This window comes from Zeus faber, assembly GCF_960531495.2.
Source record: "Zeus faber genome assembly, chromosome: 5".
Classification (NCBI taxonomy): Eukaryota; Metazoa; Chordata; class Actinopteri; order Zeiformes; family Zeidae; genus Zeus; species Zeus faber.
In genome coordinates, this window is record NC_137192.1 from 14,743,066 (window position 1) to 14,755,090 (window position 12,025).

Sequence of the window (12,025 nt, forward strand, 5' to 3'; positions counted from 1 at the left end):
GTTCATAGATTTTTTGAGCACTTTGTTTTTCTTATCATTATTAAATGTATTAATCGTGTTCTCTCTCAGGTGTTTATACCTTTCACATTCATAAATAAAGTGATCTAGATTTCCTTATTTTTGTTTACATCCTACACATCCTTCTGCTCTACCAAATCTCTCTGGATGCCATTGAGCTGACTCTGGTGTCCATGTTACTCCACCTTAATACTCTGTCTTAATTCTTAACATCAAGTGCATTGTCTCATGTTTTATATCTTTTAATTTCTTGCTCTTTTTGATTAAATTTTTCTTGGTAAATTTGTTTTCTTTCGTGATCGCACATATCTGTCCTTTTCCCTTCTCTTTATTTCTCTTGTAATAATAATCTATAACTTCTTCTTTATAATATTCAGGTTCTAACCACCATTTGGCTTTGTTCTTGCCGGCCATCTCATGCTATTTGCTATCCATGTAATTATTTTCCCTTTCCTATTGCAACACCCTTGCTGCCTTTATTAGGTCACTGATCACTCTTGTTGAGTCCGCCCACTTCCTAAGTCCTCTGTACCTTGCACTGGGTGACAGGATATATTTTCCTTCTACTTGGCGTCACTCCGGAATCATGTTTCAACCAAGTGACTAACGTTGCTAATTCGCATTGGCTAACTTGTCAACAAACACCATCGGAAGCTGTCACGAGCCTGAGCTATGGTAGCCCATAAGTGATAAAAAATATAAAACGCCCAGGGCAACAACTCGCGCAACTACTAGGCAAAAAGGTGCGTGTGAGAAAAAAAACACGGGCCGCATTAACACTCAACTTCAATGTCAAGTAGGGGGCCACAAAACATTGTCTCGCGGGCTGCAAGTTTGAGACCCATGCTCTATGCAAAGCCGATGACACTCTTTGCTGGTACACACTGAGCTCTTATATTCCGCCATGGAGCCAAAATCAAGAGTGGGTTTGCGTTACACAGAAAATTAACATATATACAAGTAGCTTTACCAGAGAATTCTACATTGAATTGTAATGTTTCTTTACCTGATTGTACAATAGAGGACTAAGATGAGTTTTACTTCCTGGAGGCCAAGGCACCTGCTCCTGGGTTGTAGCTTGAAAGCTAAACTGTGATTTATTGTCCATCTATTTAGTAATTACAGTGAGTGAGCTATTGTATTGTATCTTTTGAATCCCAAGTCCTTTGGTCAGTGTAAGTCTGATGTGAAAAATTAAGTCAAAGAAAGTGTAACGGGTATGGTTAGGACCCAATTGCAGCACAAAGACAGGCAGGGATATTTGGTAATGTCTTATTTGTGGAGCGGACAGAAGACAGGCAGGGAGCAGGCAGGATACGTCATCAGGGACAGGCAGGTTCGATAACGAGGAGTGCAGACAGAAGACAGGCGGGGGAGCAGGCAGGATACGTGGTCGGAGCGAGGCAGAGTCGGTAGCGGGGAATCAGTCCGGAGAACGCTGGAGAGTCTGGTGCAAGCATCAAAGACAATCCGGCAATGGGTGACTAGTGAGAGAGGCATATATAGTGATGAGATTGCAGATCTGGAACAGCTGTGTGCGCAGGTGAATAGAGTTGGGCTAATGGGACAGGTAAGGAGAGGGAGGGGAAGGTAGAAGAAGGCGGAGATCATGACAGAAAGTTGACAAAAACATTACATTCATCACATTTAGATGAGCTTAGGTCAGTCTTGATAGGAACAAATCTGCTGCTAACTAAGACTGTCAAAGAGATCTTGCAAGCAGCTTAACAAAGGGTGACAAAAGCCAGTGGTTATCCTCGCCGGCAAGTCACTGACAATACCCAGATTAGCTACAACTTTAAAACCATTGACAGGTGAAATGAATAACATTGCTCATCTCGCTCCATTAACTGAACAGTCAGTTCTTGAAGGTGATGAGTTTGAAGCAGGAAAAATGGACAAGCGTAAGAATCTGAGCGATTTTGACAAGGGCCAAATAGTGGGTCAGAGCGTCTTTAAAACAGCAGGTCTTGTGGGGTGTTAAAATTATGCAGTGGTTAGTACGTACCAAAAGTGGTCGAAGGAGTAACAGACTCATTGATGTGTGAGGGGAGCTAGTAGAAGAGCTATTCTCGCACAAATTTCTGAATCATTTAATGCTGGCTATGATAGAAAGGTGTCAGAACACACAGTGCATCGCAGCTTGCTCCGTATGGGCCTGCGTAGCCACATACCAGTCAGACTGCCCATGCTAACCCCTGTCCATCGCCAAAAGCCCCTACTATGTGCACGTGTGCGTCAAAACTGGACCATGGAGCAATGGAAGAAGTTGGCCTGGTCTGATGAATCACATTTTCTTTTACATCATGTGGATGGCTGTGGTTAGGGTCCGATCTGATCGAGCATCTGTGGGATGTGCTGGAACAACAAGCTGATCCATGGGGGCCCCACCTTGCAACCTACAGGACTTAAAGGATCTGCTGCTCACGTCTTGGTGCCAGATACCACAGGACATCTTAAGAGGTCTAGTGGAGTCGATGCCCGTTTTTCATTAATGCTGGGCAGACATTCACACCCAGGATCAGTCTAGTAATGATATTCCTCTAGTGATTGTCATGGAGAATAAGTCTTCAATTCTTTATCAAAAAGGCAGCAGTCAAGGTAGAGTTGAGTTCTCCGGTAGACTTTTATTATCAAGTAACAAAAGCTGAGGTGGTCTGCATAACATCTCTCTTCCGAGCATTGCCGTAAATCGTTTATACATTTGTTGCTACTACTTTGAGAGTCCTGCCTACATTATTTTCTGTGAAGGATGCATCTCATGTTTTTCCTGGATTCCCTCTTTCCTGGGCGATTTTGGTGGCGGGCCCCCCTATTCTCCCTTGCCGCCTCACCGGGATGGTCCATTTATTCATCTTTTATTTATTTTCCCTCCCCGGGGTGGGATGCGGGTGCCGGGATGTGGGTGCCGCGGTGGGGGCAGCCAGGGTGCGGTCGCCGTGGTGCTCTTCGCTCTGCCCACCGATCCAGAAGTTGGGGGCGGAATTCCGAATTTGCACTGTTCACATTGTCATGAAAAAAATTTGATCTGAGTGAAATATGAGCAAAACAAAAAATCGGATTTGGGCCACTTTTAAAAATAAATGAATGAATACATGCCAAAAAATAGAAGAGGGAAACAGTTGAGAAGGGGGATAAGTCAGGGGGAAACGTTTGTAAGGAGTTAAAGTAATCGATGAAACAGTTCCATTTATGAAAAAAATTTGCAGTGTTGCCTTTCATTGAGATTCTTATCTTTTTCAGCTTAAGATAGGATATAACATCTCTAAGCCAATGAGATACAGACCGAGCTTTAGGAGACTTCCATAGAAGTCAAATGCGGTGTTTTGCTAAAAGTGATGTAAAGGCTAATATACTGTATCAGATTGTGAAGAAATGATCTGGGGGGATCAACTGGGAGACCAAATATCGCTATATAGAAGCATATCTTTACATCAATATGCAGAACTTTTGTTAAGATTGTTAAATAGTCACCACAAATTTGTGTCAATTGGGACAAAATAAGAACACATGACTCAAGTCACAAGAGGGGGTGTGACACCTGTCACATATTGGTCTGCAATACTTGGATATATTTCAGATAGTTTGGGATTTTGAAAAATGAACTCTATGTAATACCTTGAATTGTATAAGTTCTAGCCTTGCACAAGGCAAACTTGAGCATATTCTGTTCACTGCTTCATCCCACCACTGATCTGTGAAGTCTACCCCCAGCTCCAAGCAGATCTTGTTTTGGCAACAGAATGACTTCCAAAAGCTATGAGTTGTTCATATATCTTGGATATGAGTGATTTTTTATGGAATTTTCAAGTCAGTATTTCATCCTATGGTTGGTTAGCGGGGAGGGAAGGATAGCCTGGAAAGAGGGAGGAGGGACAGGGCCGAACTTGAAAATAGCGAAACAGGTGAGATGCAGGCAAATTAAAATTAGAGGACAGGTTTGAGAAGCTAGAGAAAGTGCCGTCTTTGTAGAGACCTCTAAAAGTCTTAATGCCTCTGCACTGACAGAGGATGTTATTAGCGTCAGTTAATGACGGGGGAAACAAATGATTCTTCACTAAAGGCATCAGGGGGACTTAAATTTAAAGTGACGTCTGAATTGAAACCAAATCCTAAGGGTAGACAGGGCCACCGGGTTGTTTATGAAATTGGAAGGATTGGTTGGTTGAGAGCAGGTTAGTAGGGCCATTGGGGAAGAGGAGGAACTTGATTGGGCCTCCAACCTACACCATAACGATCCCGGCGAAAGAAGCCAATAGCAAAATTTGTGAATATGTGCTGACCAATAGTAGAGCAAAGAATTGGGTAAGGCAAGTCCACCACTGAATTTTAATTCTTGATAGTGATTTCCTGACCCTGGGAGCCTTAATCCTACCTATCAATGAGAGAGGCAAAGAATTCCACCTCCGTAAGTCTGTCTTGACTTGAGTTCTAGGGGAGGGGAATTAGCAGAGTAGAGAAGGGGCAGAGTGTGGGTCACATTGATCCATAGATTTTTTAACCCTGAAGGGCTGATGGAAGAATGCTGACGTGTGCAGGTGACCTGGACAGACAGAGTGTGAATCTACTCGCCAGCTGGAGTGGTGTCCTTTTCTAGTGTATGAGTTATTACCACGAAATATTATGTCCTGTCCGAAAATACAATAGCCAGCTACCTTGAAATGTCTGCAAACTAATCTTTGTACTCGATGTATAAAACTCAGATGGGGAAACTCACTCCCAGATGGAATGTGCTGCGACAACAAGCAAACTGCTTGTTGATTAATTACCCTTCCTTATTATTTTAATTACATTTGTTTGGAAAATCCTAAACCTAACATGGATAATATCTTCATTAATGTACATGTATGTTTATTTACAGTTCTGTAACTGCATGCTGAGCACCATTGGAATTGGTGGCATGGTGGAGGATGAGAGCTCAGTGTCTGTCAGCAAGACAGAAGTCTCCTCTGTGTCCACAGCAGGGTAAAAGCATTTTCACATTTTTTCTTTTTCATCTGGAAAATCGACTTCCTGCGCAGTTTCTATTTCCACAAAACTCTCTGTTGATTAGTGTTATTTTCCTACAAGTGAACGGGCACATAAAATATTAATTTCATCATCGGTGGATATGTGGACATCGATGGATTGTGTGCGGCTTACCAGCCTTGGCTATGGGTCGGGTGACCCGATAGGATGGTTCCACTGCCTTTGCGTTCTCAGTGCCCATACGTGACGTTTCAATGACTTTCTTCTTGCCCTGATACTCCTTGAGCTTATTATCGAAAAATTCAAGTGGCTCGGACATCATTATGATGGTCTGATGCAAACGGACACCCGGGTTGACCCGGATTTTTTGGCCCCTTTACCTGTGCGATGTGACAGCAATAGATACTTCATGCTGCTGGTGCGCAAGGGTGCACTGGCCAGTGCTGGCAGCTGGGACCGGCTGGGGGCAATGCTGGAGTGAGGGGGGATTCTCTGCTGTGGTCCCCACGGTGTGATCCCCACACTCACAACATTTCATGGTCCCCCATGCGGAAAAAAATGAATAACTTCTGATTTTGGATTCTAAATTGGATATGAAATGATGGAATGATAAATGGGTATTGCGGTCCATTTATGCGGCAGCATCAAGGATTTTAACACGCATTGCATCACGCAGGTAAAGGGGCCAGAATTTGCGGGTCGACCCGGGTCTCCTGTTCACATCAGAGTCGATTGGCGGTGGAGCTGATTAAAACTTGTGTCTATTGCGGGGTCATTTGATCAACTTTGACCCTGGTTTTTCTATTCCCACTGCTGACAAATGCTGGATGTAAGTGGGTATTACCAAGTATTTGGTGCAGTGGGAAAGGGGCACAAGTTGCCAAGTGGGCCCCCCGTGGATCGGGCTTGTTCCAGCACATCCCACAGATGCTCAATCAGATTGGATCCTACCATTAGAAGTAAACCGGATATATGGACGCAGCTCATCCACCGGCTGAGTGGTGAAGCATCCCAGGCATGTAGTCGAGAGAGGAGGAATATTTGAAAGAACAACCACACCTCCAACTGGTGTCTGTATGTTGGTTTGAGGGCGTAGTTGTGGGTTTGGGGCTCAGGTCGGGAGGAGGGGCTGCGGATTGCAGGGTTGGGTCTTGGCCCCGTGTTTCAACACATCAACTTCAAGAACTGACTCTTCACTTGCTGCCTAATAGATACCACCCATTAACAGGTTCTATCGGAACGGGATGAGCCATATTATTCACTTCACCTGTCAGTGGTTTTGAATGTTCCGGCTGATCTGTGTGTGTGTGTGTGTGTGTGTGTGTGTATATATATATATATATATATATATATATATATATATATATACAGTATATATGGTTTGTTGTCTGACTGTTGTTCTATTAATATCATTTTTTTTTAAATATACCTCCTTTATGGGGTAAATGGTGAATCATTTCAATGTATTATCTCTATGAGAAAGTGGATATGGAGCTGGAGAAAATAATGGAAGATGACAAAGAAATGTATGCATGCATTTATTTACCAATGTCTAGCTTTAAAAAAACGTTTACAATCCATGATGACAAAGTCCAACAAATGATAGCTGTTTTTGTCACAACAAAAAAATATAAATTTTTATCTTTCTGAAGGTATGATACAGTATATAGTATGATTACACACTCAGTACAAACCTTTGTCCTCATCAACTTAGCAATTTCCAGATATTCAACTCCTGCGTTATGAATAACCGTCTCTCAGAACACAACATGTGACATTAGTGCCAATTCACATGCACACACCTTACATCCACTCTACCAATTTCACAATACCATCTCAAACACACAGAAACATCCTCAGATAACAGCAAGAATTCAAATAACAGGGCAAATGCAGTTCATGAGTTTACTCTTGGTGCCATTGGTTTCCAGAGTGATTTTCCTGGTTCCATTTTCTCAGAGAAGGTCAAATCTATTGAGTTCATGTGTATGGTTATTCCAAATTAGGTGGTACGCATAAAGGAGAATGTCCAGAGACATAAAATGTCTCTATATTTAGGAAACAGTGGAGACCACCAATGATGAAATTAATATTTCATATGCCCGGGCACTATTACGAAAATAACTTTAATCAGCGGAGAGTTGTGTAGAAATAAAAACTGGGAAGGAAGTAGATGTTCCAGAGGTGTGAAAATGGTTTTATCCTGCTGTGGACACAGAGGAGACTTCTGTCTTGCTGGCAGACACTGAGCTCTCATCCTCCACCATGCCACCCATTCCAATGGTGCTCAGCATGCAGTTACGGAACTGGAAATAAGACGACACAGAAGATGAAGATATAATGTGAGGAGGAGGTTTGGGAAAACAAATGAAAATAAAGTTTAGTTATTGTATTGAACTGACCTGCTTGTTCAACAGTACATAGATGACAGCGTTGTACAGAGCTGAACTCTTTGCAAAGAAAGCAGGGATGGCCATGGACACAGCGGTGAAAGAAGCTCCCTTATTCATGAAGATCCAGGCAGCCAAAGAGGCGTATGGGGTCCAAGCCAGCAGGAAGCCAAAGACCATGAGGACGCACATACGTGTCACTTCCTTCTCAGCTTTCTGAGTGGATGCTGACTCTTGCTGCTGGGCTGCTGCCTAAAATGGGTTGAGAAGGCAGGATAATGAGACTTCTGCAGGATTTCTCAGGCTACAGTGCATTACATGTTGTGTGACAGCAATTTGTTGTGTGTCCATATGAAATATTAGTGTTGAATAAATATCAATAGATTGTTGTGGAAACAAAACTGCAAATCATGGGTATTTAATTTTTCTGTGAAGTAGCAGAAGTAGGAACAACAGACTTACAGCTTTGACTGTCAGCACAAGACTTCCATAGGTAAAGAAGATGATGAAGACTGGAAAAGCAAAGTGGCAGACGAACATGTAGATGACATATGATTCGTTGTTATAGCCGGGGGCCAGAGTGTAGTAGTCTGGTCCGCAGGAGCACTGCATGCCCTCAGGAATGTACCTTTACAATAAAAAACATTAAAGATACATTAAGATTCTTGTTGATCTTGCATTATTATGCTGTTATGTAATATCAAGCTTGCTAACACTGTATGTTTAAGTTCTATTTTTTGATATTTTTTCATCAGGTTAAGAACATCAATGCCTATTAAGTACCTGGACCATCCCAAAAGTGGGGGAACAGCACTAATCATGGCCATGACCATGGCCTGTGTGGCCAGTGAGTGTTTAATAAGACTATCATACCTGGACCAGCCTGCGAGTGGGGGTGCGGCACATGCTAAAGCCATGATCCAGGTGAAACCGACTCCAACTCCAGCATGAGTTGCAGTGAACTTGAAGCTTCCCATGGGTTTGCAGACAACAATGTATCTCTCAACAGCCAACACGACCAGTGACCAAAGCGCAACCTGTCCTGTAATCAAATGGAAAGACAAGAGATGGTTATTGATAAGCTTTAGGAGAGCCAGGAGTCAGAAGCTTCCACAATTAAGCTGATACGTCCAAGAACTATGTTCTTGGAAATATTTGTAAGCAAGATGCCATTATAAAGACAGTGATCCATAAATACCTCCTAGTGTAGCCATGAATCCTTCCACTGCACATGCTGTAGCTCCAAGAACGAAGTAGCCGTTAAGAGCAGATGTGATGGTGATGGTGAATCCAAAGCAGCACATGATCAGTCCAGCCACAGCCAGGTTGACCAGGATGAAGTTGAGAGGTTGCCGGAGCTTCTTGTTTTGGATTGTGACCAGCAGTGTGAGAGCGTTGATGGGAGTTCCAGTGCAGATCAGAAAAAACATATAGGCTGCTAGCATCTTGAACATGATGGGATCCGTCAAATAATACTGTGGATATTCAAAGGGACTTCTTACAAGCCCAGTCCTGTTGGACATGGGGATGTAGAAGTTTTTTCCCTCTGTGCCATTAGGCTCGTTATTTCCACCTTCCCACCCCATTTCCATTAGCGTTGTCTGAGGATGTCAGTCTTGTAGCTCTACTCCACAAGTAAAGCTGAAGTACAAGTGGGGGAGTGACATTTTATACTTTTCTCATGCCGTAGATTAGTGGAGGATTGTGAGGCAGACAGCAGTTAAAAACAGGTGGATAATTGCTCTTGACACTGTGGGCTGTGGCCATGGAGCCATTTGCTCTACTTCCTGGTATAGAGGCAATTCACTTAATCCTGATTAGGTGGACACATTCGTTTTTCTCTGCAACTTATTAACATAACATCACAGAATTCTCATCACTATTGTTTTGTCAGAAAAACATCTTTCAAATGATCAGTATTCTTTCCCCCCATCACTCAATCTTTTGTCTCTCAACAAATCAACACAAAAAGTTGTCACACCTTCACACCTTTAAGCTGGACACTGTTCACTTCCCTTGCCATATGGTAATTAGTTTAAGCAATCTTGTTTCACCCTGATTGAATTTGGTTTCACCCGTAATTACCAAAGTAAAATGAAGCGGGAGGGAAAATGCACTTATCTCATTTGAGATTATCTTTGAGCCAGTGCCTTGGAGATTGACCTCACAGCCCAGAATAACGCATTTACATGCCCATACGTCAGGATTATTAATCTAATGAATCATGTCCCGGAACACTATACACCTTCAACCAGCCCAACCATGAAGGTTACTTTGCCTGTTTGGATTTCTTAACAACCAAGATCAAAAGCAGACTGGCTGACAGAGAAAGTGTTTTAAATAGGTGAGCTTAAGGTTTTTGTAGTTCCTATTTTATATACCTTTTTTTAAACAATCTGTATTAAAATGTTAACATTTCCCATGTTTTTTTTTTTTTCTTTTTTTTTTTTCTTTTCTTTCTTTCTTCCCCCCCCCCACATGCTTCTTGCTTTTTCCAAAGAGTATCTTGTGTTTTGGTTAAATTGCTGTCAATAGCAGAGAAGCGGCATTTCTGCAGCGTCAGTGTGATTACACTTTTTCTTTCAAAAGGAAGTAAGTCTTTGTCCACCACAGCAGTGAGTGCAACATTGGGGTTTTTGTAGATTGGGCTTGTTTACTTCTTTTACTTGTTTAGCTAAAGATCAACATATGTACAAGACAGTTCTTAAATTACTGTAGCCAAACATAACTATAAACTCACAACTTTATTTTGGTCTTCCATAGCTTTTCAACTTAAACAATTTCAGATATATTTTCTCTCTATACTGGTGTAGTTTAACTCCATTACACCAGTTTTCAGCTCTGTAGCCAGCTTTTACCACAATGCAGTAGTGAAACTACAAGACTATGAAGTCATGTACCTTTCCCTCCGGTCCACCTTTTACTTTTATTGTAATTTTTCATGTTATTACTGATGCAAGGTTGGCAATTTTAATAGCCAGGACTTCTACTCTGTGAGGTAAGTGCTGGAGGTATGTAAGTTCAGGTAAGTTTCATTTAGGAGGATTTAAATGTATATTTAATACAACACAGTCAATTAATTCTATTATATAATTATAGAACCCAGAATCGAGATTGTGGTGCCTCCATTGCGGCTGCCTGCGTGGGCACCTTGTGTCGATTACGCACATTTTGGTATTTTTTAGTATTTTTAGAGCTTATAGAGCTTATTGTGCGTAATCACCAGGTGTCATGACATTTCACTGCATATATGTATGACCGTATGTATATGTATGTGACAAATTATCTTTTGAACTTGAACTTGAACTTGAACTATTGTCCGATTTTTTTCATCTTACACAGGACGAAAATCAAACCAATTCATTTCAGCGTGTGAATTTCCTTCACAAAATCAATTCAAATTAATGCCAATAAATGCCAGCTTTTGTTTTGGATATTCTGCATGTATAGCCTTGTTTTTGTATTATGAATATTAGAATATTGTCTGTTTATAGAGCTCAACAGTGACCGCCCACTTTTTGAACCGCTCCGTTTTGGGAACTGAATTTCCCATTCATTCAATAGATACATTTTCCTGACTATAAGCACTAAAGGTGTGATACCGGATTGGACCTCACCTTTGACCTTGCGTTAGTGTTGCATGTTTTATGTCATTTGTATTTCATTCAGATAGAAAATAGAGGTGAAAATAGAGGTGATTAGAGTCACATTTGCTTTTTGCATTTGCATTTAAACACCCGTAGCTTTTCCACCACTCTAACAAGATATTATCAAATACAATTACATTTTCCTCTTTCATCAGACTCTTTCCAGCCTAAATTGTAGCCTGAACTCCCATCAAAGGATCACAGTACCAACTACACTCCCCACCTGCTTTATAACCCCTCGTTTCTGCTTCTTGCTTTTAATTTATATTTAATATTAATTTTAAATATTGGTATTTAGATTTTACTCATACACACCTCTCCATAATTACATTCTATTGAAAACAAAGTTAACAAAAAATAACCTTTACTTGATGTCACATCTAAGATATGATTCTTACATGGAGTTGGTTCAGAATGCTGTCATTTGTGTCTGTTCCACAGCAACACACATTTGCTCATCAACTCACACAGTGATGCACACAGTCTTTGAGGCTTCAGTCAATGATATACTGTCCTCCAATGGTAGATTCCAAAAGCTTCAACCAATATGAAGTAGCACCTATCTTATGAGACTAAACAAACTCAACATAAGCAGGGTGCGCAGTGCATTGCACTGCTGCCTCACAGCAAGAAGGGCCTGGGTTTGATTCCCGCCTGGGGCGCTGTTGGCACCGTGCTCCGGGCGGGTTATCTCCCAAATAGGAGCCTTTCTGTGTGGAGTTTGCATGTTCTCCCCATGCTCACATGGGGTTTCCGCCACCTAACGTCAGTAAGGACCCCCACCAAAAACATGCACTCATCATCTGACCAGAGATGGACACTGGTTACCAGGTCCCTTGGTGCGTTGACGTATGCTGCCCACCGCTCCTGACTGCCCCCCCGGAGGAAGGACAAGCCAGGATGGGTTAAATGCAGAGGCCTCATTTCACCGGCCACCATTCAAAAAGCATGTGTATTGTGTGATAATTAAAGATTCTTCTTTTAAACCTTTAATGATAATAA

General features: G+C 41.9%; 1 protein-coding gene across 1 annotated transcript; it reads right to left on the reverse strand.

Annotated features, from left to right (window-relative positions):
- Window positions 1-7,184: 7,184 nt before the first annotated feature.
- On the reverse strand, window positions 7,185-8,962 carry LOC307230551 (green-sensitive opsin-like; the record flags this gene model as incomplete). Its single annotated transcript, XM_080000988.1, has 5 exons — window positions 7,185-7,292; window positions 7,389-7,628; window positions 7,839-8,004; window positions 8,250-8,418; window positions 8,575-8,962. 5 exons carry the CDS (start codon window positions 8,960-8,962, stop codon window positions 7,185-7,187), a joined length of 1,071 nt encoding a protein of 356 aa, XP_079857114.1.
- Window positions 8,963-12,025: the final 3,063 nt, after the last annotated feature.